The sequence below is a fragment of the Cucurbita pepo genome, chromosome 7 (genome assembly GCF_057944985.1).
Source record: "Cucurbita pepo subsp. pepo isolate OVF chromosome 7, ASM5794498v1, whole genome shotgun sequence".
Taxonomy (NCBI): Eukaryota; Viridiplantae; Streptophyta; class Magnoliopsida; order Cucurbitales; family Cucurbitaceae; genus Cucurbita; species Cucurbita pepo.
Genome location: NC_141804.1, coordinates 1,482,678 through 1,504,498, shown reverse-complemented (window position 1 = coordinate 1,504,498; position 21,821 = coordinate 1,482,678). Strand labels below are relative to the sequence as shown.

Here is a 21,821-nt window from a genome sequence, read left to right as displayed (position 1 = left end):
TAACATCATACGACCCTTTGGTCGACTCACATGGGGTCTAGCTTCATACGGCCCTTTGGTCGACTCACATGGGGTCTAGCTTCATACAGCCTTTTGGTTGTCTCACATGGGGTCTAGCTTCATAGAGCCCTTTGGTCGTCTCACATGGGGTCTAGCTTCATACCGCCCTTTGATCGTCTCACATGGGGTCTAGCTTCATACGGCCCTTTGGTCGACTCACATGGGATATAGCTCAACACTCTCATGGTGATTGACCTCTCGGGTTTGATTGAGCTTTGGGCTTTTACTTTTAGTAAACTCTCGGTAGAATGTTTTTTCTTTTTTTTTTCTTTTTTTTTTTTTTTTTTTTTTTTTTTTTTTTGGAGATACAACTATATTAAGCTTATTTAAAAAGGAAAAAAAAAAAGAACTAGTTAAAAAAATTTGAAAATAATTCCTAAGCTAAAAATAAATAAATAATAATAAGAAAACAATAATTGAGTAACAAGTGGCATTGAGCAAGAGAAATGCGCATCGTCGTACTAGATCGAACTGAAAAGAAAGGGCTAAACTCGTACTTTCACCAGATGTGGATGCCCTATATAAACCAAGCTTGCATCCTTCAGAGACCACGAAATTTAGGGTTCTTGGCCGATCATGTCACAGAAGCAACAGTGGTAGGTCAAATTAGGGTTTTCGATATGTTGATCTAAGAGATTGGTTGAGATGTGTATCAATTTCACGGGACTGGAGTTTGACTCTTTGGCCAAATTTATATGCCATAGAGATGAATGCAGCTCCCTAAATCATCCTTTCAGCCTCTTCACCTATGTTCGCTACGGCGTAGTCTCCTTGTGAATGTTTTTGTTGAGGCCGATATACCATTCTTCAGTTCACATCTCTTTCTAATGTTGTCTTTTAATTTTGTTTTAAATGATTTACGGTTTAGATCATTGTTTTGGTTCCGAGTAGTAATTCAGGCAGCCCCTCTGCATTTTTCAATGGCAAAGGTGGCGTTAAACTGCTCGTAGATCGAATCGCTTTTGCTCTTCAGACTTGCTGAGATTTCCTTTGAAGCTGGTCTAGTAAGCATCAGTACATATTCTAATCTTTCTTTCTTCTTTGACCGATTTCTTGTCGATGTTCATAATTGTTTTCCGTTTCGATATTAGCTGTTCTTCGTAATTTTAGTTCACTCGGCTAATTAGTGATTTGAAAATTAGAATTTACCGATTGTGAAGAAATTATTCATTAGTCAAGAACTTTGTAGAAGATATTAGAAATTTCAGTCAATTTTAACTTTGTTTTATGGTGCAATCAGCCCTAAAACACATTAAGATTGAACGGAAATTAAAGATACTTGTGTTTCGCCATCATCTTTGTTTGACTTGCCGGTGAAGTTTGTGAAGAATGAGTGAAATAGAAACTTACCTCAAATTAGCTCCGATAAACGTCCTTCTCGGCTGGGTTCGTCCATAAGAACAATGACCTTGTCGAAGAATTTAAGGCTATTGGAGTCTTTAAAGTCCACAACAGTTAGAAACTAGATTCAAATAAGCTCTAGAATGAGGTCTATACAAAGAATAAATAAAATTTAAATTTAAATCTCGATAACAGAAAAATGAAAGTATTTTGCCTAATAAAATTCAACCCAAATCTTTCATAATATTTTTTAAAAAAATTTTTTATTATCAGTTTTTGTGCTTTAGTATCAATAATAAATAATTCAAGCTCATTACAAGTTTGTTGAGGATTGTTGTGAGTGAACGTTGGGGTCGATCATGGGTTTGAGTCTGAGTGAACGTTGGGGTCGATCATGGGTTTGAGACTGAGTGAACGTTGGGGGTCGATCATGGGTGTGAGTCCGAGTGAACCTTGGGGAATGATCATGGGTTTGAGGCTGAGTCGATCATGGGTGGGTTCGAGTCTGAGTCGATCATGGGTGGGTTCGAGTCTGAGTCGATCATGGGTGGGTTCGAGTCTGAGTCGATCATGGGGAATGATCATGGGTGGGTTCGAGTCTGAGTCGATCATGGGGAATGATCATGGGTGGGTTCGAGTCTGAGTCGATCATGGGGAATGATCATGGGTGGGTTCGAGTCTGAGTCGATCATGGGGAATGATCATGGGTGGGTTCGAGTCTGAGTGAACCCTGGGAAATGATCATGGGTTCGAGTCTGAGTGAACCCTGGTAAATGATCATGGGTTTGAGTCCCACATTGGTTAATTTAGGGAATGATTGTGATTTTATAAGTAAAGGAATACAATTACATCTCCATTAGTACGAGACTTTTTAGGGAGTCCAAAATTGCAGGTTTATAATTAGAGGAATATAAATATATCTCCATTTGTATAAGACATTTTGGGGAGTCCAAAGAAGCTATGAAAGATTATGCTAAAAGTTGCTAAAAGTGGACAATATCATGCTATTAGGGAGAGTTGTGTTTATTTAACATGGTATCGGAGTCATTCCCTAAACTTAGTTATGACAATAGAATCATCTGGGATCTCGAGCATCACCTAATGATCATAGTACCCATATATCATGCTATTATGGAGAGTTGTGTTAATTTAACGTAGTATCAGAATTATGTCCTAAACTTGGTCATGACAATGAAATCATCTTGGATCTCGAGCATCACCTAATGATTATAGTACCTATCAAATTACATAATTGCAGCTTAGCCATGACAGTAGAATCATTTAACAAGGATCGAATTGCAGCTTAGCCATTAGCCATGACAGTAGAATCATGTAACAAGGATCTCGGGCATCTTAGCCATGACAGTAGAATCATGTAACAAGGATCTCGGGCATCTTAGCCATGACAATAGAATCATCTAACAAGGATCTCGAGCATCACCCAATAATCATAGTACCCATCGAATTACGTGGCCGACAAGTTTAGGGCATAACTCTAATAACAAACGTTAAAGAGATAAAAACTGAAAAGATGAAAACAAAATGTTAAGAATAGAGAGAAACTGTCAGAAGATTGGAGAAATCTGTTACAGAATATGATATGGCTGTGATGAGGCGATGAAGGAGACGAGTTCTGTTCAGTCATGCTGTGTCTTAGTTACGCATCTATTGCGACGATCACCATGGCTCTTACGAACACTATCGTACTACAGTTTCTTCCTCGCTATCCTCTTCCTCCCGGTCTTCTTTCAACCTTGCGTGTCGCTCACTTATTCAGCAGTTCCAGGTTCAGTTACGCGCCATTTCTATGCTCTTACATTTCTGTTTGGCTTCAACTCTAGCGTCTTCTCACGATGCGTTTGCTTCTATTTCTTACTGGTATTCGATTTCCTTGCTTGTAAAGGTAAAGGATGGATAGTGTGCGATTTCTGTGTCTAGAATGCTAATGTGAAGGCCGAGAACAATCGTATCTACCGACGATGTCGGCTTGCAGAACTGTAAGTGGATTACTAGTTGGTCTGTTTATTACTATGTTGAATATGGCTGTTTAAAGCCTTCGCAGTAATGTTTAGGAATTTGTGCTGAAATGCATGTGTTTGTTGTCATTATATTGATTATTTTTTCTGAGATTCTCATTCTCGTTAAATTTCCAATGGATGCTTCCTACAACGGATTAGCGCAGATGAATGAAGGACGATTATATAGAATCTTCTGAGTTCAGAAGTGAAACTCTCTGTTAATATTAATAAGATCACTGAAGTTCTTGAATCGATTTTTTCTTGCCAACATTTATTTCTGAACTCTATACCTTTGTCTCTCATGTTCTATTGTGCTCCCCTCCTAGCAACTGCTATTTCAGCTTTCGAGCTTGTTGTTATTCCTGATATATGATGCACTAGTATTCTATTGAGTTCTTAAGAATTAATGAACTGTACTGGTAGGTTGTAAACTTAGATTGCTGCTGGTTGACATCGTAGTAGATTTTGCTGAGACTAAGTTTCTCAAAATTTATACAGCTGCTCTCTCTTGTTAAATGTGTAGCGATGTGATTTACTAAATATTAAGAGCAGAAGAAGTGTGGTGAACTGGTCCTTGTCCACACTTAATATATCGATCCATCCGGTATTTAAATAGCCTACATCTGAACGATGATATGAGCACACAGTGGACTTACCACATCTAGGTCTAGTTCACCTTATCAAACCATTGCTCATCAAATAAGAATTGGTTGGCAACCAACGGGAGCTTACAATTCGTTGGTTCTGTTCATCTGACATAAAAAATGTTTACTGTGATGTTTAAGCATTTTGTTCTATGCCGGTAATGAATCTTGGGGCTTTATAACTTTGATTATGGGGATGCCCAACATCTTCTTATTTTTTGTTTTTATACTCAACAACCGACTAAAAAGCCTAGTTAGGCAATTCAATTATTGCAGGTTGGATATGTTCTATGTTCAAAGTGCAAGGTTTTCAAGCATGTTATTTTCCCAAACTACAGTGATGGTGTAGAGATATTTAGTGTAGAGATCATTGTTGAATGCATGTTCTGTTGGAAACGGCATTTTAACCTATCATCTCTCAGAAGGAGATTCCATCGGGCAATGGGGGCCATGCTCATGTAGCTATTCATTAATTGACTTGCTAACCTTTTCTTGTTCTCTATACCGATTCGTTTAAGCACCTCTTCCACTCTCCAATTTAGTTCTTGGTAGAATCTATTAGAGCTTCATTCAATTCTTTGCAATTAGAGACTTGTAGGGACATCTTCATTTTTGTATAGTTTGATTTATCTTCTCTAATTAAATGATTTTGGTTAGTAGTATTTCAACTTTATGTGCTTAATGATAGAGAGTTAAAAAATATATTGTCCTTGTATTACGTTCTTTGTACCACTTCCTCTATAGTCTTTTTCTGTAATGATTTGATACTTATGTGTCCTGAAACCATTTGTGTATATATATATGTATGCATATATACATTACACTTTAATTGTGAGATTATTCAATATCTAGTACAATTGAGATGCGATGATTGTACTTATTTAAATACTGTACTTGTTTCTAGCATTCGTTTCTTCTTCTCACCATTTCTAGCTGAAAGTCTCCTTACATTTTGTCACCATGTTGCACCTGAAAGATATCTTGCCTTTTCTCCCATATTTCAGAATGTGGAGAAACTGTAAGATATCCTTCAGATGAACAATGCCCCCTCTCCTTTCTAACTAGGTTGATGAGATACGGTCATTCTGCTAAAAGATTTTAGCTGCATAGTTTGGATCTCCATTATGTATGGATATAATATATCTATCTTTTAGTTTCAGATGTCATTTGATTTTAGCTGCATAGTTTGGATCTCCATTATGTATGGATATAATATATCCATCTTTTAGTTTCAGATGTCATTTCTTTGTGAAGAAAATCTAATGCTAATCTTTTGTATTTTTTTTTTTTCTAAAGTTCCAATATCATACCATTGTGGAGAGTCGTGTTCATCTAACATGGTATCAGAGTCATGCCCTAAACTTAACCATGCCAATAGATTGGCAAATCCTCAAATGTCGAACAAAGTATTATGAGCCTCGAAGGCATAGTGAAAAGTGACTAGAGAACTTCAAAGGAGTCCGGCCTCAATTAAGGGGAGGCATACTGTGCTCGAGGGGAGGTGTTGGATGAAAGTGCCCCACATCGATTAATTTAGGGAATAATCAAAGAATACACTCTCCATTGGCGTGAGGCCTTTTGGGGAAGCTCAAAGCAAAGCCATGAGAGCTTATGCTCAAAGTGGACAATATTATACCATTGTAGAGAGTCGCGTTCATCTACAGCATTTGAAACTTCATCTGATATTTATTAGAGACTTTTTGAATCAATCTTCTCCGCTTTTGAAGGAAACTATCTGCCATTTCCTTCGTCATTACTTGATTTATGTAATTGGATTTGTAGCTTAGGTGTGCCATGGCTACTTTTTTGAGTTCAAATTACCAGTAACAGCATGTTTCTTCAGTTTATTAATTCTGTTTCTTGTATGATGTGAATGTGAATCATGTGATGGTGTTGTGTCAAGAAAGTTACCTCCATAATTCTGTAACAGCAGTAAATCATATCGAAATAACTTAGGAGTGGATTAGTTTTTGTGGAAGCAAGTGTGATTCCATAAGATAAGTAAGAATTCCTTCTAATTAATTGTTTTCTTGATGAATCTCCAATGAGGATGAAGCCAATGAAAGTCAAGCCAACACATTTAGATCGACTTGCAATTTATTTGGCATAGTTCAAACCACGGAGTTTGTGCATTTTAGATTGATTACTCAATCCTTGATTAATTTAAGAAGCGTGCTTAACAACCTTTTACAATTGTTTTCTCAAAGTCAAATTATATGCATTATTTATCTATCCCTCCATTATACTTTTTCAGGGACTTTGCTTAGCGGCTTCCATCTCCAAGCCTGGGTGGAAATATGATGTGGCAAAGATTTAAAGAAAATTTCCAAGAAGTTCAACTTGCAGGTTAGCCACACTTCTCTGACTGTATAGGCTTTTTGATGGGAGACTTCATAGGCTTCATTAAAATAAAAATTCCTAACTCACTTGAAACAGTTGGCCCAAAATGACCCCATACTCAGTAACCAAAATTGCTCCAAAAATGAAAACAAGCTTTGTGGGTATGATGGTTGGTGGAAAGGTGAGTTGAAAACATAAACCTGCTGCATGTTTTCCTGTCATCTGGCCAATATTTGAGGCTATTGTTTAACCACACGCCTTAATAGCTCCAATAAGAAAATGGGGGGAAAATAATGCATCTTTAGATGAATAGACAGCTGAAAATGTACAATGGACAAATATTCAAGTTTCCATGAATGCGCAAACCTGATGACAAAAAGTTGTATGTAATGAAATCAACCTAATCTACTCCGCACCTATGATTTTGTTTGAAAAAGAAAGAAATGAAATGAATTCAATAGCTTGGTTTCCTCTCATTTTTTTTGGAGGCAATGGGTGGTTGAGGATTTTGGGATGGCACATTCTTTTAAATGGCCACTCTTCCAAAGCAATTTGGTGAGATGGTAATGGCCAGCTTTTTAAAAAAGTCTTATTTTTTCTAACTTACATATTGTCTTTACATATTGTCTAATGGCTCAAGCGTGCTGATTACAGATATTATCTTTTTTTACTTTTTGGTTTTCCTTTTTAAATTTTTCTCAAGATTTTTAAAACGCATCTGAGTAGTTTGAAGTGTTTTATTGAAAGAAAGATTTGAAAGTTTACGAAGGCGAAAATTAGATGAGATTTGTTTTCTTTTGAATTTGGTAGGTTCTTTAGAGCACTAAACAGCCTACATGGGCTTATGTGGAAAACACAAACCACACGAATCCAAACAATTGTCTGCCACCACATCCCACTTCGAAACATCTTAATACAAACCCAACTGCCCATTATAAATTCTACCATCCAATGGTTAGCCTTTGGAAAAATTCTTCCTTACTCTTTAGCCTTCTCTAGAAAAGTCTTCACCATGATCATATTTACAAGTTTTCTCGTTTCTTGTTTTCTATGTTGCCTTTCATTCCCCTGGAGAAAATGTACAAATATACCACTAGGTTTTTAATGTTTTGTATAAAGACTTCAAAAAATCCTTAACACCTTAGCTTTAGAGCACTAAACAGCCTACATGGGTTTATCATCACAATTTCTTTTCGAGTCGTTTTTTTTTAATGATATTAAACTACAGTATTGTTGTACCTAATACCAGCATTAGCCCCGTAGCTTTAGCTTTTACATAGTGAATCAATACCAAATTCCCCAAAAGCTCTTAATACTATTAGTTAACTAGTCAAATTGTCGTTTATCCACAATAATAAATAATAATAACAATAGTAATAATATTATTAATAACATTGTGGCTATGAATGTCTCAGGAATTCAAGGTGGTGGGAACGAGCAATAATAAATGTGATAAATTAATCAATATAAAATTAATAGCATTTAATTTGTAAACTTAATTGAAATGCAAGAATATTATCATATAAAACTATATCAATATTTTTTTTACATATCCTTATAAAATTAATATATTTCATACCAAAACAAATGTACAAAAACACAAATAAAATTAAAAGAATGTGACTAACCTAGCAAGCATCCTTCTCATTTATGTTTACCAAACACTTTTGAGAAGGTGAGTCATTGAACCCTATGCCTTTATCTAATTTTGTTTGGTTTTTTTAATTTAAATTTGGGATTTTAAGATGCATTGGCTTTGAAAACCTTCCATTTCTTAATATACTATAGTTCATGAAGCCATTAGGCAGGGTTTTGTTAGTCTACATTTTAATTATGCGTTTTATTAGTTATTTTTTTTTTTACTAAGCATAGGATTCTTAAGCAATCTAAATTGAATGAGGTGTTCTAGAAATTGTTTTAATTGTTAACATTTTATTAAAACGTGTTACCAATAGATTACTTTATGGCTAAATACTTTGTCAAAAAGCACGTTGTTAACAAAAGTAAGTTTTTTTTTTTTTTACTTTTCTACAGAAAAGCATTTATTTTAACAAAGTAATTTTTTTTTACTTATGTAATAGGTTGTACTTCAATATATAGGATGTACATAAGACATCAATGCTTCTATGGAGGAACCCACAAATTCTCTTTGAAAATGGATTACATTTCTTCCATGAAAAATGTGAAAAATTACATGGGAGGATTTGTATAAGACGATCCTATTTACAATTCAGAACTTCTATAATTCTTTCTTTCCTTCCTATGAAGATCTACAAACAAAGCAAAATGAGGTAAATTTCTCTTATTTTTTTCAATTGGCCATTACATATTTTTGTAAATTTTCAACGACAGAGAAGATTACACCTACTCTTGCTACAAGACCTTGGGCTCCTGTCCTCGATTTCGATGACAAGAAACCCTAAAAGAAGGCACTTAAAATGTACCAAAAACTGATATTGGAGAATAATTAATTAAGAAAAAAACCTCTAAAAAACATACCAGAGATGAACGGTGGATGAATATGCAAGAATGCTAAAGGAATGCGTGAGTATGGTTTTGTTATTTTTTATTTTATTTTTTCATGTTATTAAGGATTTATTCATTTTGTGTTCTAATTCTTCCTCTATATTTATGTCCTTCATATTTTTCCAAGTAACACCGTCCCTGTTAGGTAATTTTGGCTTTATGAGATGTTTTTTTACCTTTAAAAAATTTAAAAAATTTAATAGCAGCATATAGGAAGTTAACTTAGCCAGCATTGTTTGAAGTTAACTTATCCAGCATTGTTTGAAGTTAACTTATCCAGCATTGTTCGAAGTTAACTTATCCAGCATTGTTCGAAGTTAACTTATCCAGCATTGTTCGAAGTTAACTTATCCAGCATTGTTCGAAGTTAACTTATCCAGCATTGTTCGAAGTTAATTTAGCCAGCATTGTTCTATGATAAAAATAAAATTTTGTTTATTTAAAGGCAATTTGATGATGCTCCTTATTTCATGTTTCTTATTTCTTAGAAACATTAGTATACTCATAATATTCTTATCCTTTTATAATCATAAGATGCATATTGGATATTTAAATTAAAAAATGTCAAAATAATCTGGATTTTTTTTTTTACCAAAAGCATTCTTTGAATAGAAGTTTCAATTATTTTTAGTCTCCGACCTAAATTATTCAATTTAGTAGTGAACTAAAAGCTGACATGTTGCCACTTTAGAGCTTGATTTTTTTATTATTATAATTTAATATACCCATATAGAGGCTAACATGATAAGACAAGATTCTTATGAATTATACTTAACGTGTATTTTTATTTTTATTTTGAAATGAAAGACTCAAATCCTCTTACTTCACAAGTGATGGGGTATGTTATTGCTGAAATTCGATTAGGAGACGAAAACAAGCTCATTCTCGAGACTCAGGTATGTCTATGTTCCTTTTTTAATGTTTAAAGAAAGATCATTTCTCTTGATTCTTGAGTGAACAATTTTTCTATGACGATCAAAATTAATCATTAATATAGATTATGGTTCATGTTATTGTCATAATGTGATTGGCTTCCTTCTGTAATTGTTGAACTAAAAAAAAAGTTATAGAAAGGCTAGATCTTGATAGTGTGTTTAGGGATGGGTCAAAGCTTTATATCAAGAGGATATATTTGACCCCCTAGCTTTGTATATGGACATAATCTGTCCATTCGGAAAATTTAGGGGACGAATTGGAGGAGAAAAAAAAATCTTTCCACTTTTTCTTAGAAGTTTCTTAATCATAAACCAACAAAGCAATTGCCCTCTCCTTTTTCTTTTATTAATTTAATTATTTATGATTTTGTCCTTGTTCGTAGTTACGTATGAACGCAATTTGCATTAGGGATAAAAGCATTATCTTTTAAATTTGATTATTCTTTATGGGGTGTTTTGGTTGGGTAGTTTAGTTGGGGCATATTGGTAAGAATTAATAAGAGACTAAAAAGGCTTAAATAAACGAAACTTTAAGGCTTAATTAAAGTCCACTCCCACCCATTAATTCTTCCTCTTTCATTTCCCTATTTATACGTTGTGTTGATGAGCGAAGAGAATTAGGAGTCAGAAAAGAAGTAAAACAACACTCAAGAAATTTGCCGAACCCCCAAGAGAGCAATAATCTCATAAAGTTTAAAGAAAAGTATAGGGAAAAAATGGCATGGAAGCAGAGTTATTTGGATGTGATTTTGGTTCCTTCAAGCTTTCTCTTGTTTCTGGGTTACCATGCATGGCTATGGTATAAGGTTCGAACTCAACCCTTCACTACCATCGTTGGAATTAACAGCTCTGGTCGACGCTATTGGGTTTCTGCCATGATGAAGGTACTTTCTCTCTCTTTCTTTCTCTCTCTCTCTAAAGATATGCATAGCTTACGGTTCCTACTTTAGTCTTTGAGTTCGATATAACTGGTGAGAATAGGAGATTTGAATCTTTGACCTCTCAATCAAATAATCGATAATATATGTCTTAATTAGTTGGGTTATGCTCTAACACCTTATAACTTAAGATATATACCTAATTTCCAAAACTTTGAAGGTAAATTAGAGAAACATCTTAAAATTTTAACTTAGAAAGAGAAACGAATACTAGCTAGGACACTGGTGGATTGTGAGATAACAAATGCTAGTGAGTACGTTGACCCCAAAGGAGGGGTGGATTGTGATATCCTATATCAGTGGGGAAGAAAACAAAACAGTATAGAAACCTCTTTTGACAAACACGTTTTTAAAATCTTGAGGAAAAAACCCATAAGGGTAAAGCCCAAATAGGACAATATCTGCTGGCACTTAGACTATTGCATTTTCTATATAGGTTTTTTAATTCTATATAGGTTTTTTAATCTAAAAGATCGGCTCTCGTGTCCTCCAACATAAGATGCAAATAGAAATTTAGAATCGAGATTTACTTTTTTTGGTACTCATTTTTATCATTTTGATTAGCTCTTAGTGTCAATTTGAACATAGTTCAATAAACTTAACAAATAGGTTACTTATGAATTGAGAATAATAAATGTGAATAAAGTAAAATTTTCACGACATATGTTTATCTTTATCTAAAGAGACAAAATGTTAGACGATGCATCCATTATGTTAGTTCATGCTATGTATTATATATATATATATATATATATGTATGTATGTATATGTATATGTATGTATGTATATGTATATGTATGTAAATATTATATATATATATATATGTATATGTATATGTATGTAAATATTATATGTATAAATGTTTATATACTTTTATTGGTTGATTTTGTTGGTATAGTGGGATCCAACTATTTTTAAGTTTGGTACCCACAAAATCACACTATTTTATTCATATAAGTATCCTTGGTTTTCATTTAGGGGTTGCATGAACAACCCACTGTTTTTTATTTAATTAAAAATTTAAAAAATTATTTGATAATGATTTTTATTTCTATTTTTTAAATCAAAATTTCTTATTTAATATTCAATAATGCTTTGCTAAAAGATGAAAAACACAAAAAGAGAAGTCGATAATACTAGCGATTTAGTTTTGTTTTGGAGAAAAGAAGGAAAAAAGAAGAAGATATTATTAGTAATAATACACATAAATCCAATGTAAATAAGAAGAAGAAACAAAAACTTTATGAAATATATTTTTCAAACCTTCATTAAATTGATGATTTTGTTTCATGTTTAGGACAATGAGAAGAAGAACATTCTTGCTGTTCAAACTCTAAGGAATGCCATTATGGGGTCAACTCTAATGGCTACCACCTCCATCCTCCTCTCCTCCGGCGTCGCCGCAGTTCTAAGCAGCACGTACAGCATCAAGAAGCCTATCAACGACTCGGTCTTCGGCGCCCATGGCGAGTTCATGATGTCTCTAAAGTACGTCTCCCTCCTCTCCATCTTCCTCTTCTCCTTCTTGTGTCACTCCCTCTCCATCAGATTTATCAACCAAGTGAATGTTTTGATCAACACCCCACAAGACGCGTTGTCCCCGGTCAAGCCCGAGTACGTGTCGGAGCTGTTTGAGAAGGGGTTCGTCCTCAACACCGTCGGGAATCGCATCTTCTACTTGGCGCTCCCTCTTCTGCTTTGGATATTTGGACCTGTGCTTGTGTTTGTATGCTCTCTTACTATGGTGTCTTTGCTCTATAATTTGGATTTTGTTGATTCTGATGCTCACAACAAGAAGACAAAAGTAGAAGCCAATGCTAATATTCCTAACCAAACCTTTGATGTTTAGCCATTTCATCCAAATTTGGGCTGACATTTTCTTGCTTTGTTCTTTTAAAGCCCCCTTTTCCCCTTCTTCTATTGAATATTAACTTGATGGGATAAGGTGGCATTGGGAAATTCTTCACTTTTGTGGGTTACAATTTGTGTAATTTTGGTGGAACTCAAGGTGTGATTTGCAAATTATGGTGTAATATTTTTTTTCCTATAAATACTTTTAAGAATTAATAATTTACGAATGCTAAAGTTATAAATATTAATTTTGTTTGGTTTTTCTTATAAGAATGATAAAGTTTATTGAAAATATTAAACAATAGCCCAAGTCTCCAAGCTCACATCATCGTCAGCTTCATGGTTTTAAAATGCGTTTATTAGGAGAGGTTTTCCCGCCCTTTTATAAGCAATGTGGGATCTCACAATCTACCTTTGCGTCCTCGCTGGAACATCGCTCGGTGTCTAGTTTTGATATCATTTATAACAGTCCAAGTTTGCTGTTAGTAGATATTGTTCGCCTAGTTATGATACCATTTGTAACAGCTCAAGCCCACTATTAGCAGATAATGTTTGGGGAGAAGTTTCCACACCATTTTAAAATGTGTCTATTAGTCACACTGTTATAAGTAATGTTTCCTTCTCCGCTTCAACCACGGGATCTCCATCTATATCTGTTTGAATTAATATATATCTATATAGGTATGTGGTTAAAAACTATTAATTATTATTTTCATAATTTAAAAGTATAAGTAATTATCTTACCTTAATTAATGAATTTCATCTTCCATCTCTATATAACCAATATATCTCTGTGTGTGAATGTTTAAAAATAATTAATTATTAATATTTTTTTAATTATGACGGTAATAATTTATGCCCCATAATTCGTCGATTAAGGTAAAGTTAGTTACAAATAATTTAAAATTATGAAAATAATAATCATTGCAATGGGACTAAAATAATAATGATATAAATAATCAATTGCTATAAAATGTAGTCATAAATATAATTAAAAATTCATATTTAATTGCAATGGGACAGAAATAATAATAATAAAATATAATCAAATGCTTTAAAATGTAGTCATAAATAAAATAATTTATTTATTTATGACAAGGACGGTTGAGCTACTGGGCCTGAAGTGTGGCCCATTATCTAAATGGGCCATTCGTAGGGCCGATTTGGATCCAAGACAAAAATAAAGAACAAAAGAACAAAATATATATATATATATATATTGCTTTATTTTTATCATTTATTTTTCCATAATAATAACTCCTATTGATTTAAGCAAGTTGCTCGTTTAGTTTATTTATGCATATTATTTTAATTTCTAGTAATTTTTAGAAAAATATTTACTTTCTTTTTTTCTTTTTTCTGTATAAATAAAGGAATGAAATTTCGGTTATTAAATTATATAAATTTAATAATCTAATAATTTAGATCCGCTTGATAATTATTTTTATTTTATTTTTAAAAAATTAAACTAATAAATATTACTTTCACCCTTAAATATTTTTTTTGAAAAATAGTCTTCTTTTTTAAATTTAAAATATTATTTAAAATTTCGAATATCACTATGAAAATATATAATTGCTATTATTAATGACACAAAGATTAAATAAACCCATTAAGCTGCCAAATTTCCTTCCCAAGGAAGAAAAAGGGGAGGGGTAACTTGGTAATTGTGAGTGTAAAGTTAGGTATGACTAGAAAGAAAAGAGAAAGCTACATAAAGTAACAAAATTAAAATAATAATAATTATTATTAAAAAAAATTAAAGTTGTATAAAAAAGAAAAAGGAAAAAGGTTATTTGTGAAAATTATAAACCCAAAAGTTAGTGGGAAGGGATCAAAATGCAAAATAAAGCGACCAAAATGGTCTTTTTTTTATTTATTTAATTTTATTTTATTAATAGTATAAGGATAAATATAAAAAATTTTGAAAATTTTATATACGAAATTAAAAAAATTAAAATAAAGTAAATTTATTTAGAAACTCGAACCACCACGTGGAAAAATGACTAAAATGGTCCATTTTAAAAAATATATAAGAATGGAGGAATGTTCTGGAATTATAAATATTAAAATAAATAAAATTTATAAGATCAAAATGAAAAAAACTCGAAAGCTGAAATTGAAAAAATAGGGACCAAAATAAAATTTATAAATCCAACTCGTGTCTAATGTTTCTCTCTTTTATTTTTATTTTGGGAAAGTTGGTGTCGGTCCCTTTCAACTTTTTATTCCATCGATAAGGAACCTTGCCCTAATTCTTGCATTTTTAGGGTTTTTCGTGTAAAGTTGCAATTTCTTTATTATTATTATTTTTATTATTTTCATTCTCGATAGTATTTTGTTACATGGGAATTTAGGGAATTATTATTATTATTATTTTCTTTTTAAAAAAATAATGCAGGCTCGAATTTTATAATTTCATTGCTATTTTTTTAAAAAAAAAAATTTAATTATTTTATTAGTGCACGGAGTCGAATCGATTATACTTTTTTAGTTAATTTTAAGGATTTAGAAACACGTCTCTGCAATTTGTTTAGTCGAGTAAAAAACTACTCGAAAATTCAAAAAATATTTTTAAATCTTAAAACCCAAAAAGAAAAAAAAAAATTCATCTTTTCATGGGACAACTACTTGCTTTCCTTCTTTTACAAAGATGATAAGGCTTTTTTTGCTAGGGTTTGGATGCCCCTTTTCTAACATATATATATATATATATATATATAACAAATTTCAATATTATATTTTCTCGACCTAAAGAATATTCTTATTTATTATCAATTTTATATAAGAAATTTGTTTTAAAAAAATTACTAAATACGAGCATAGCTCAATATAATTAATATCCGTGGGTTTTTTAAATTTTAATTTTTTTTTTTTTTTGTTTATTTTTTGATATTTTTTTTAAAAATTTAAATGTAATTTTATAAAAATCTTATATAATTGGAGAAAAATTAGAGCAATAATAAACATTTTGAAATTTCAGGACTAAAGGAAGGTACGGACGGTCAGTCCGGGCAGGTGGGTTAAAATTAGGTAAATTACTTTTAAAAGGACAGTCAGTCTGTGCAACTTGGCAACTGGGGGAGATTATCGAATCATAGATGAAAGTCAAATCACTATATTATGTGGTGGGCCCCACTGAACAACATGGCATATTCTTTTCTCCACGTGTCAGCTTTCTGATCCCCTCCCAGATTCTCCACCACCATTCCAATCCAACGGCTCTCCGCTCACCTTCTCAAGCCCATTTGCTTCGCTGCTAAGTTCCCCGCTGCCACCTATACTCTCTCGCCTCATAAGATACACGTCATCCAACAATTCGTCTTTTTTTTTTTTTTTAACTTAATTTAAATTTAAAAAATAATTATAAGAAATTATAGTAATTTTAGTGTTATTCTATTCTTAAAATTGCTCTCATTCAAATATTATATTTATATTTATTCGAACGTCACAAGCACAATTTAATGATCAAAATATAGATTTATTTCTTATATTAATTGAAGGTATTAAAAAAAATCCGATGACCCAAAAATAGTTAGTTAATCAACTCGACCGGACAATTAAGTTGGATCTAAAAAATGTCCAAATCCAACCGAACCTAACCTTAGAACACTTTTAGTATTGAGTCGGGTGGGGAACGGGCCATCCATAATAAGACACCATCACCAAGGGCAGTTTGGTCACACGGCCACGTCAGACATTTTAACCTCATGTGCCGTCCACTTAGGTTCACAGTGCCACGACACCTTTATGAAAACAACCTTCCCTTCCCTTCTCTATATATCTCCCCAACACGCCCTCTCTCTCTCCCCTTTTCTCTCTCCTCCTCTCTCTCCGCCGTATGAAGCATAAATCCTCTCTTTCCGCCTCCGTCCGCCGCCAAATCCCGATCCTCCTCCTATGAAGCGCAGCGCCTCCGAGTTGGCTCTTGAAGAGCTCCTCGAAACAACAGCCATCGCCTCTCCAGAAGTCATCGACGCCGAGGCCGAGGCCGATGCCGATGCCGACGACGAGTTACAAAACGACAACGTTTTCAAAGTCGAACACGAAGTCATCTCCCGGAGCCCTAAAAGAAGCAAGAACTTCCAGGACTCCGCCGATGCGTGCAGCTTCTTCGGCGATATCGATTTCAATTTCTTCTTGAGAAATAATCGGGTTCGTAATCGCCGATCTTTCTGTAAATCGCTTGAAATTAAAAAAAAAAAAGAATATTTTATTTGGTTTATCAACTTTAAATATTCACGTAAGGGTGATGTTAAATGCATGAAAATAGAATATATTTTAAAATATAAAATGATTTTTTTAAAATTTTATTTAAGTTCATGCAGCTTTTTGTTGGTATTATTTTTTATAATTAAAATAATTAATTAAATAAATAAATAAATAATTGAAAGGTGCAGGAGATAATGGACGCGATTGCTAACTGTGGAGGTGGGGTGGCGGAGGGTCCTTTATGGGCACAGAATCTCACACCTAAGCTTTCGACCATTTCAGCCACTATAGATTCCCAGTCTTCTATTGGTAACTCCATTATTATTATTATTATTTTCTTTTTTTAAGATTTAAAATTAATTAAAAAATATATAATAACTAAATATGTATTTTTTTTCTTCATGTTTTTATGAAATTACTTTGAGACTCAAAAGTGACGTAATTTTGTATAGGTAGGTTAGAGATCTGCTCGGTCCCGAGATCCATACAGCTTAGGGTTTAGGGTCGTTCTACTTATTTTTATGAGAGTTAGAATCATACTTTCCACGATAAATTTATAAGGATCAAATTCTCAGTAATTTTTATTTTATTTTAATTTTCAACCGTGATAACAATTTTTTTAAAAAAATAGTAATTCTAGATATAATTATTTAAAGATAAAGTATTTTCATAATAAAAATAATAATATTTCATGAGTAAAAATAAAATCATATTCCACCGCATATAATTTTTTAATATTACCAACGTTATATCTAAAAATTTAAATTTCAATATTACAATATAGTCTTCAACAAGATATAATAATAGTAATAATAAGCGGAGAGGAGGCTGTGGGCCGGGATGACGACTAGATATATTAGTTTTAAAATAAAAAATGAAAAAAATAAAAAATAAATATTTTTTAAAATTTTAATAATAAATTAACTTTTTAAAGACTAAATTTTAGAGGTTTAATATATAAATTAATGGAGTGGAAAATATAAAAATTAAAATTATATTTTTGATTGAGTAAAATAATTATTATATTTTGGTTAATAAATTATAATTATTAATTAATTAGATTTGGATTAATATAAGAATATTATTAATAATTGAAATAATAAATAAAAAAAGGTAAGAAAAAAGAATGATTCCAAAATGGTTGGTGTGGACAGTGAGCAGCCCAACATCAGCTAGCAATTTGATGGGCAGAGAGCACCAAAGAGGCGCCAACAGCGGGTCCTCCGAGGACCAATCCGACGATGAGATTGAGGCTGGGTCTTGTGAGCAAAGCAATGACCCTCTTACTTTGAAGAAGATCAGAAGGTGCTTTTACTTTACTTTACTTGCATTGTTTTTCATTTGATCTTCTAATCTTGGCCTTCCACTTGTAGAATGATCTCTAATAGGGACTCGGCTAGACGGTCGAGACGACGAAAACAAGCTCATTTGGCTGAACTCGAGAGTCAGGTATGTTGACAATATCTCTGTTGGTGGGTGTATATTTAATAAGAAATTCGAGTTGGGTTTGGTTCGATCCAATCTAGTTTTAACTGTGAGGTTGACGATGATATGTAACGGGTCAAAGCGGACAATATCTGTTAGCGGTGGTTTTCGGCTAGCTGTTACGAATGGTATCAGTCATTAAGCGGTGTGCTAGCGAGGATGCTGGCCCACAAGAGGAGGGTGGATTGTGAGATCTCACATCGCTTGGAGAGGGGAACGAAACATTCCTTATAAGGGTGTGGAAATCCCTCCCTAATAAATGCGTTTTAAAACTGTGAGGCTGACGATGATGCGTAACGGGTCAAAACAGACAATATTTGTTCCTATGGGTCGGGTTGGGTTGATCGAGTTTTTTGGATCATCAAGTTTTTTTGAACACCATTAAGCACCAACCAACCTCTAAGAACTTGGTGATACCACACTAACATTCATTGTCTTGATTTTCTTAGGTGAAACAGCTTAAAGTAGAAAACGAAACGTTGTTCAACCAGCTTTTAGATGCGAGTCAGCAATACCGTGATGCCAATACAAACAATCGAGTGCTTAAATCAGACGTGGATGCAATGAGAGCCAAGGTACTAAATTCTCTTACTCTCCTTACACAAACTTGTTCGAAGAGAGCTCGAGAAAACAAAATCGATCATATCACGTAAACCTTTTCCTTTTCTGATTGAAGGTAAAGTTAGCTGAAGATACACTCGCTAGAGGTTCAATGACCAGTAGCTTGAATCAGCTCCTACAGAATCATTTGAGCACGCCGCAGCCGCTAACCGTGCTGCGGCGGATGTCGAATATCCCATTGCCACTCGGTCTTCCCGGAGACGATGTTTCTTATTCCGGCGTGACAATGTCAAGCCAGAACCCAGCCACCCGGCTCGCAGAAACTGGAATGGCTAGTGAGGCTGTTAGCTGTGTGTCTGAGATTTGGCCTAGAAATTAGCCCTTTTATCATGTCATATGTATGGCTTGTATGATAGAATTCAGACTCTCTGTTTGCCGTGTCGTTGATTTTAGACTGCTCATTTGCTTGTGTTTGGGTCAGTATGAATAGCTATTGATATCAACTGTCGAGCATAGAATAGCTATATTGATATCAACTGTCGCTATTGATATCGACCGTTGAGCTATGCTCATGTCGACACTAAAACTTAGAACACGAAGAACATAACACTAAATTCATATAACAAGAACAGAGAAGGATGCAGAAATTGGGGGATATTATTCAAGTTTTGGTTTCTGAACAAAGATAACACCAAAATCACAAGATTTTTCCAGAATTTTGGATTGAAAAGTGAAAAAAACAAGAACAAATCAAGAACATTTCACACCCATCATTAATTCAAACTCACCAAAATCAACTTTCCCATCCAAATTCACATCCACAACACTAACCATTTTCTCAATCTCCCTAATCCCCCACCCTTTATCCAATCCCAAACATTCAAGCACTCTTTTCAGCTCAACCGTATCAATGAATCCATCGCCATCCACATCAAATATCTTGAAAGCTTCCCATAGCAGCTCATTTCGTTTCCCTTCCTCCTCCATCTCTCCGATCACCTCCTCCACCGCCACCTCATCACCACCGCCATCCGCCGGCAGTTCAAACCCTTCCTTCTCTTCTTCACTCTTTATCAGCCCCAATTTCTCCACCACCCCCTTTGCTTTTTCCTTCTTGATTCTCCCATTTTCCCTCATTCCAAACACCGTAATCAACGCCCGTAGTAGCACGTCGTCGTGGATGACTCTGTGGGGACTCGGAGCACCGCCGTCAGCGGTGGAATCCACCGCACGGGATCGCCCACCAACTGTTTGTAAAAAGTCCCCAATGAATCTGGAGATACCCATTTGGTGGAAATTGGTTGTGGATTGTGAATGGGAGTGGGGAATTTATGAGCGATGGAGGCGATTGAGAGCTGGCAGAGAAATAATTTAGAATTGGGGGTTTGTGGATCAGATGCGTTGGATTGAAGCTTTAAGAACTGTAATTTGGCTCTTGGTGAAGGAATCGGGGGGACAGGATGCGCTTGTTTATCGGCAGTACCATCGCGAACAGGAAGCAAGGCTTTGTAAATTTACAGCAAATTCTGCCAACTCTGCGTTGGTCAGTTAAACCTTCTTTATCAATTTAAACCCTAATTTTTTTTTAGTTTTAATCAATTTAGACATTCTATATTATGGTTTAATTTTAAAACCGTCAATTCATTTTCTAAAAAAATAAATAAATTAAAATTTTAAATGTGAGATCCAGACACGTGTGTCAACGGATTAAAAACCTTGAGGGTAAGTCCAAAAGGGAAAGCCGAACAGGATAATATTGGCCAATGGTAGGCTTGGACTGTTACAAATGATATTAGAGCGAGACACCATACGATGTGTAAGCGAGGAGGTTGAGCCCTGTAGAGGGGTGAACATGAAGCGATGTGCCAGCAGTGAGGAGACTGAGCCCTGAAGCGATGTGCCAACAACAAGGAAGCTGAGCCCTGAAGCAATGTGCCAGCAGCGAGGAGGCTGAGCCCTGTAGAAGGGTGAACATGGAGCGATGTGCCAGCAGCAAGGAGGTTGAGCCCTGTAGAGGGGTGAACATGAAGCGATGATTTGTATATTCATAATGATACCATGAGTGCTTTAGGGCGTCCCGTGCTAGCAGCGAGGAGGCTGAGCCTAGTAGAGTGGTGAACATGAAGCGATGTGCCAGCAGCGAGGAGGCTAAGCCGCCCTGTAGAGGGGTGAACATGAAGTGATGTGCCAGCAGCGAAGAGGCTAAGCCCTGAAGGGGGGTGGACATGAAGCAACGTACCGACAAGGACGTTGGGCCCCGAAGGGGGTGGATTTGGTGGGGGTCCCACATCGATTGGAGAAAGAAATGAGTGCTAGCAAGGACGCTCGGCCCCGAAGAGGGTGTATTGCGAGATCCCACATCGATTAGAGAAAGAAACTAGTGTTAGCGAGGACGCTCAACCCCAAAGGGGGTGTATTGCAAGATCCCACATCGATTTGAGAAAAAACGAGTGCCAGCGAAGACGCTCGGCCCCGAAGGGGGTGGATTGCGAGATCCCACATCAGTTGGAGAGGAGAACAAAACTTATTCCTAGCAAACACGTTTGTCCATTACATTAAGAGTATTGGTCTATACTATTAGAAGAAAATTAAAATTTATTCTTTATAACTTTAAAAATTAAAATAAATAATAGATTATTGTTTATAAATTATAAAATTTAAAAATGAGGTACTAAATTTTAATTTTATTCGAATTATATAGACTAGACTATAGTTTAATATATTTAGTAAATTAATAAATAAATGATGCATTAAATTAAATTTATAGAGGTTGAAATTGAGGCTGTATTAAATATAAATAACGGTTATCAAATTCTAGTTTACCGACATACATGTCTCTCCAAATATATTAAAACATGATTATTATGAATTTAAATTAAGAAATTAATTGAACGAAAAATAAATAAATAA

General features: G+C 34.3%; 2 protein-coding genes, 1 non-coding gene and 1 pseudogene across 5 annotated transcripts; 3 read left to right on the top strand and 1 right to left on the bottom strand.

Moving 5' to 3' along the window:
• Positions 1–957: 957 nt before the first annotated feature.
• On the top strand, positions 958–1,081 carry LOC111799367 (small nucleolar RNA snoR77). The gene has a single exon (XR_002815836.1). It is a non-coding gene; the product is annotated as a small nucleolar RNA snoR77 (small nucleolar RNA).
• A 1,879-nt stretch (positions 1,082–2,960) lies between these two features.
• Positions 2,961–12,895, top strand: LOC111798691 (uncharacterized; annotated as a pseudogene). The gene is made up of 5 exons (XR_002815734.2): positions 2,961–3,187; positions 3,305–3,398; positions 6,318–6,409; positions 10,657–10,748; positions 12,100–12,895. The product of XR_002815734.2 is annotated as an uncharacterized LOC111798691 (transcript).
• Positions 12,896–16,444: 3,549 nt separating this feature from the next.
• On the top strand, positions 16,445–19,414 carry LOC111798688 (basic leucine zipper 9). Of its 2 annotated transcripts, none has more exons than XM_023681989.2 (6): positions 16,445–16,808; positions 17,048–17,174; positions 18,020–18,170; positions 18,239–18,314; positions 18,800–18,925; positions 19,027–19,414. In XM_023681989.2, exons 1-6 carry the CDS (start codon positions 16,554–16,556, stop codon positions 19,288–19,290), a joined length of 999 nt encoding a protein of 332 aa, XP_023537757.2. In that variant the 5' UTR covers positions 16,445–16,553; the 3' UTR covers positions 19,291–19,414. The 2 variants fall into 2 exon arrangements, with proteins under 2 accessions (XP_023537757.2, XP_023537758.2); XM_023681990.2 differs by having other exon boundaries at positions 16,448–16,808; positions 17,054–17,174.
• Positions 19,415–19,597: 183 nt separating this feature from the next.
• On the bottom strand, positions 19,598–20,460 carry LOC111798690 (calmodulin-like protein 2). The gene has a single exon (XM_023681993.2). It carries the CDS (start codon positions 20,196–20,198, stop codon positions 19,662–19,664), a length of 537 nt encoding a protein of 178 aa, XP_023537761.2. The 5' UTR covers positions 20,199–20,460; the 3' UTR covers positions 19,598–19,661.
• Positions 20,461–21,821: the final 1,361 nt, after the last annotated feature.

Excerpts from the sequence above, each read along its gene's own strand:
- LOC111798688 (XM_023681989.2), top strand. The coding sequence starts at position 16,554 with ATGAAGCGCAGCGCCTCCGAGTTGGCTCTTGAAGAGCTCCTCGAAACA. Across the intron at positions 18,171-18,238 it reads ACTTTGAAGAAGATCAGAAG|AATGATCTCTAATAGGGACT; the intron begins GTGCTTTTACTT and ends TTCCACTTGTAG. Across the intron at positions 18,926-19,026 it reads TGGATGCAATGAGAGCCAAG|GTAAAGTTAGCTGAAGATAC; the intron begins GTACTAAATTCT and ends TTCTGATTGAAG.
- LOC111798690 (XM_023681993.2), bottom strand. The coding sequence starts at position 20,198 with ATGGGTATCTCCAGATTCATTGGGGACTTTTTACAAACAGTTGGTGGG.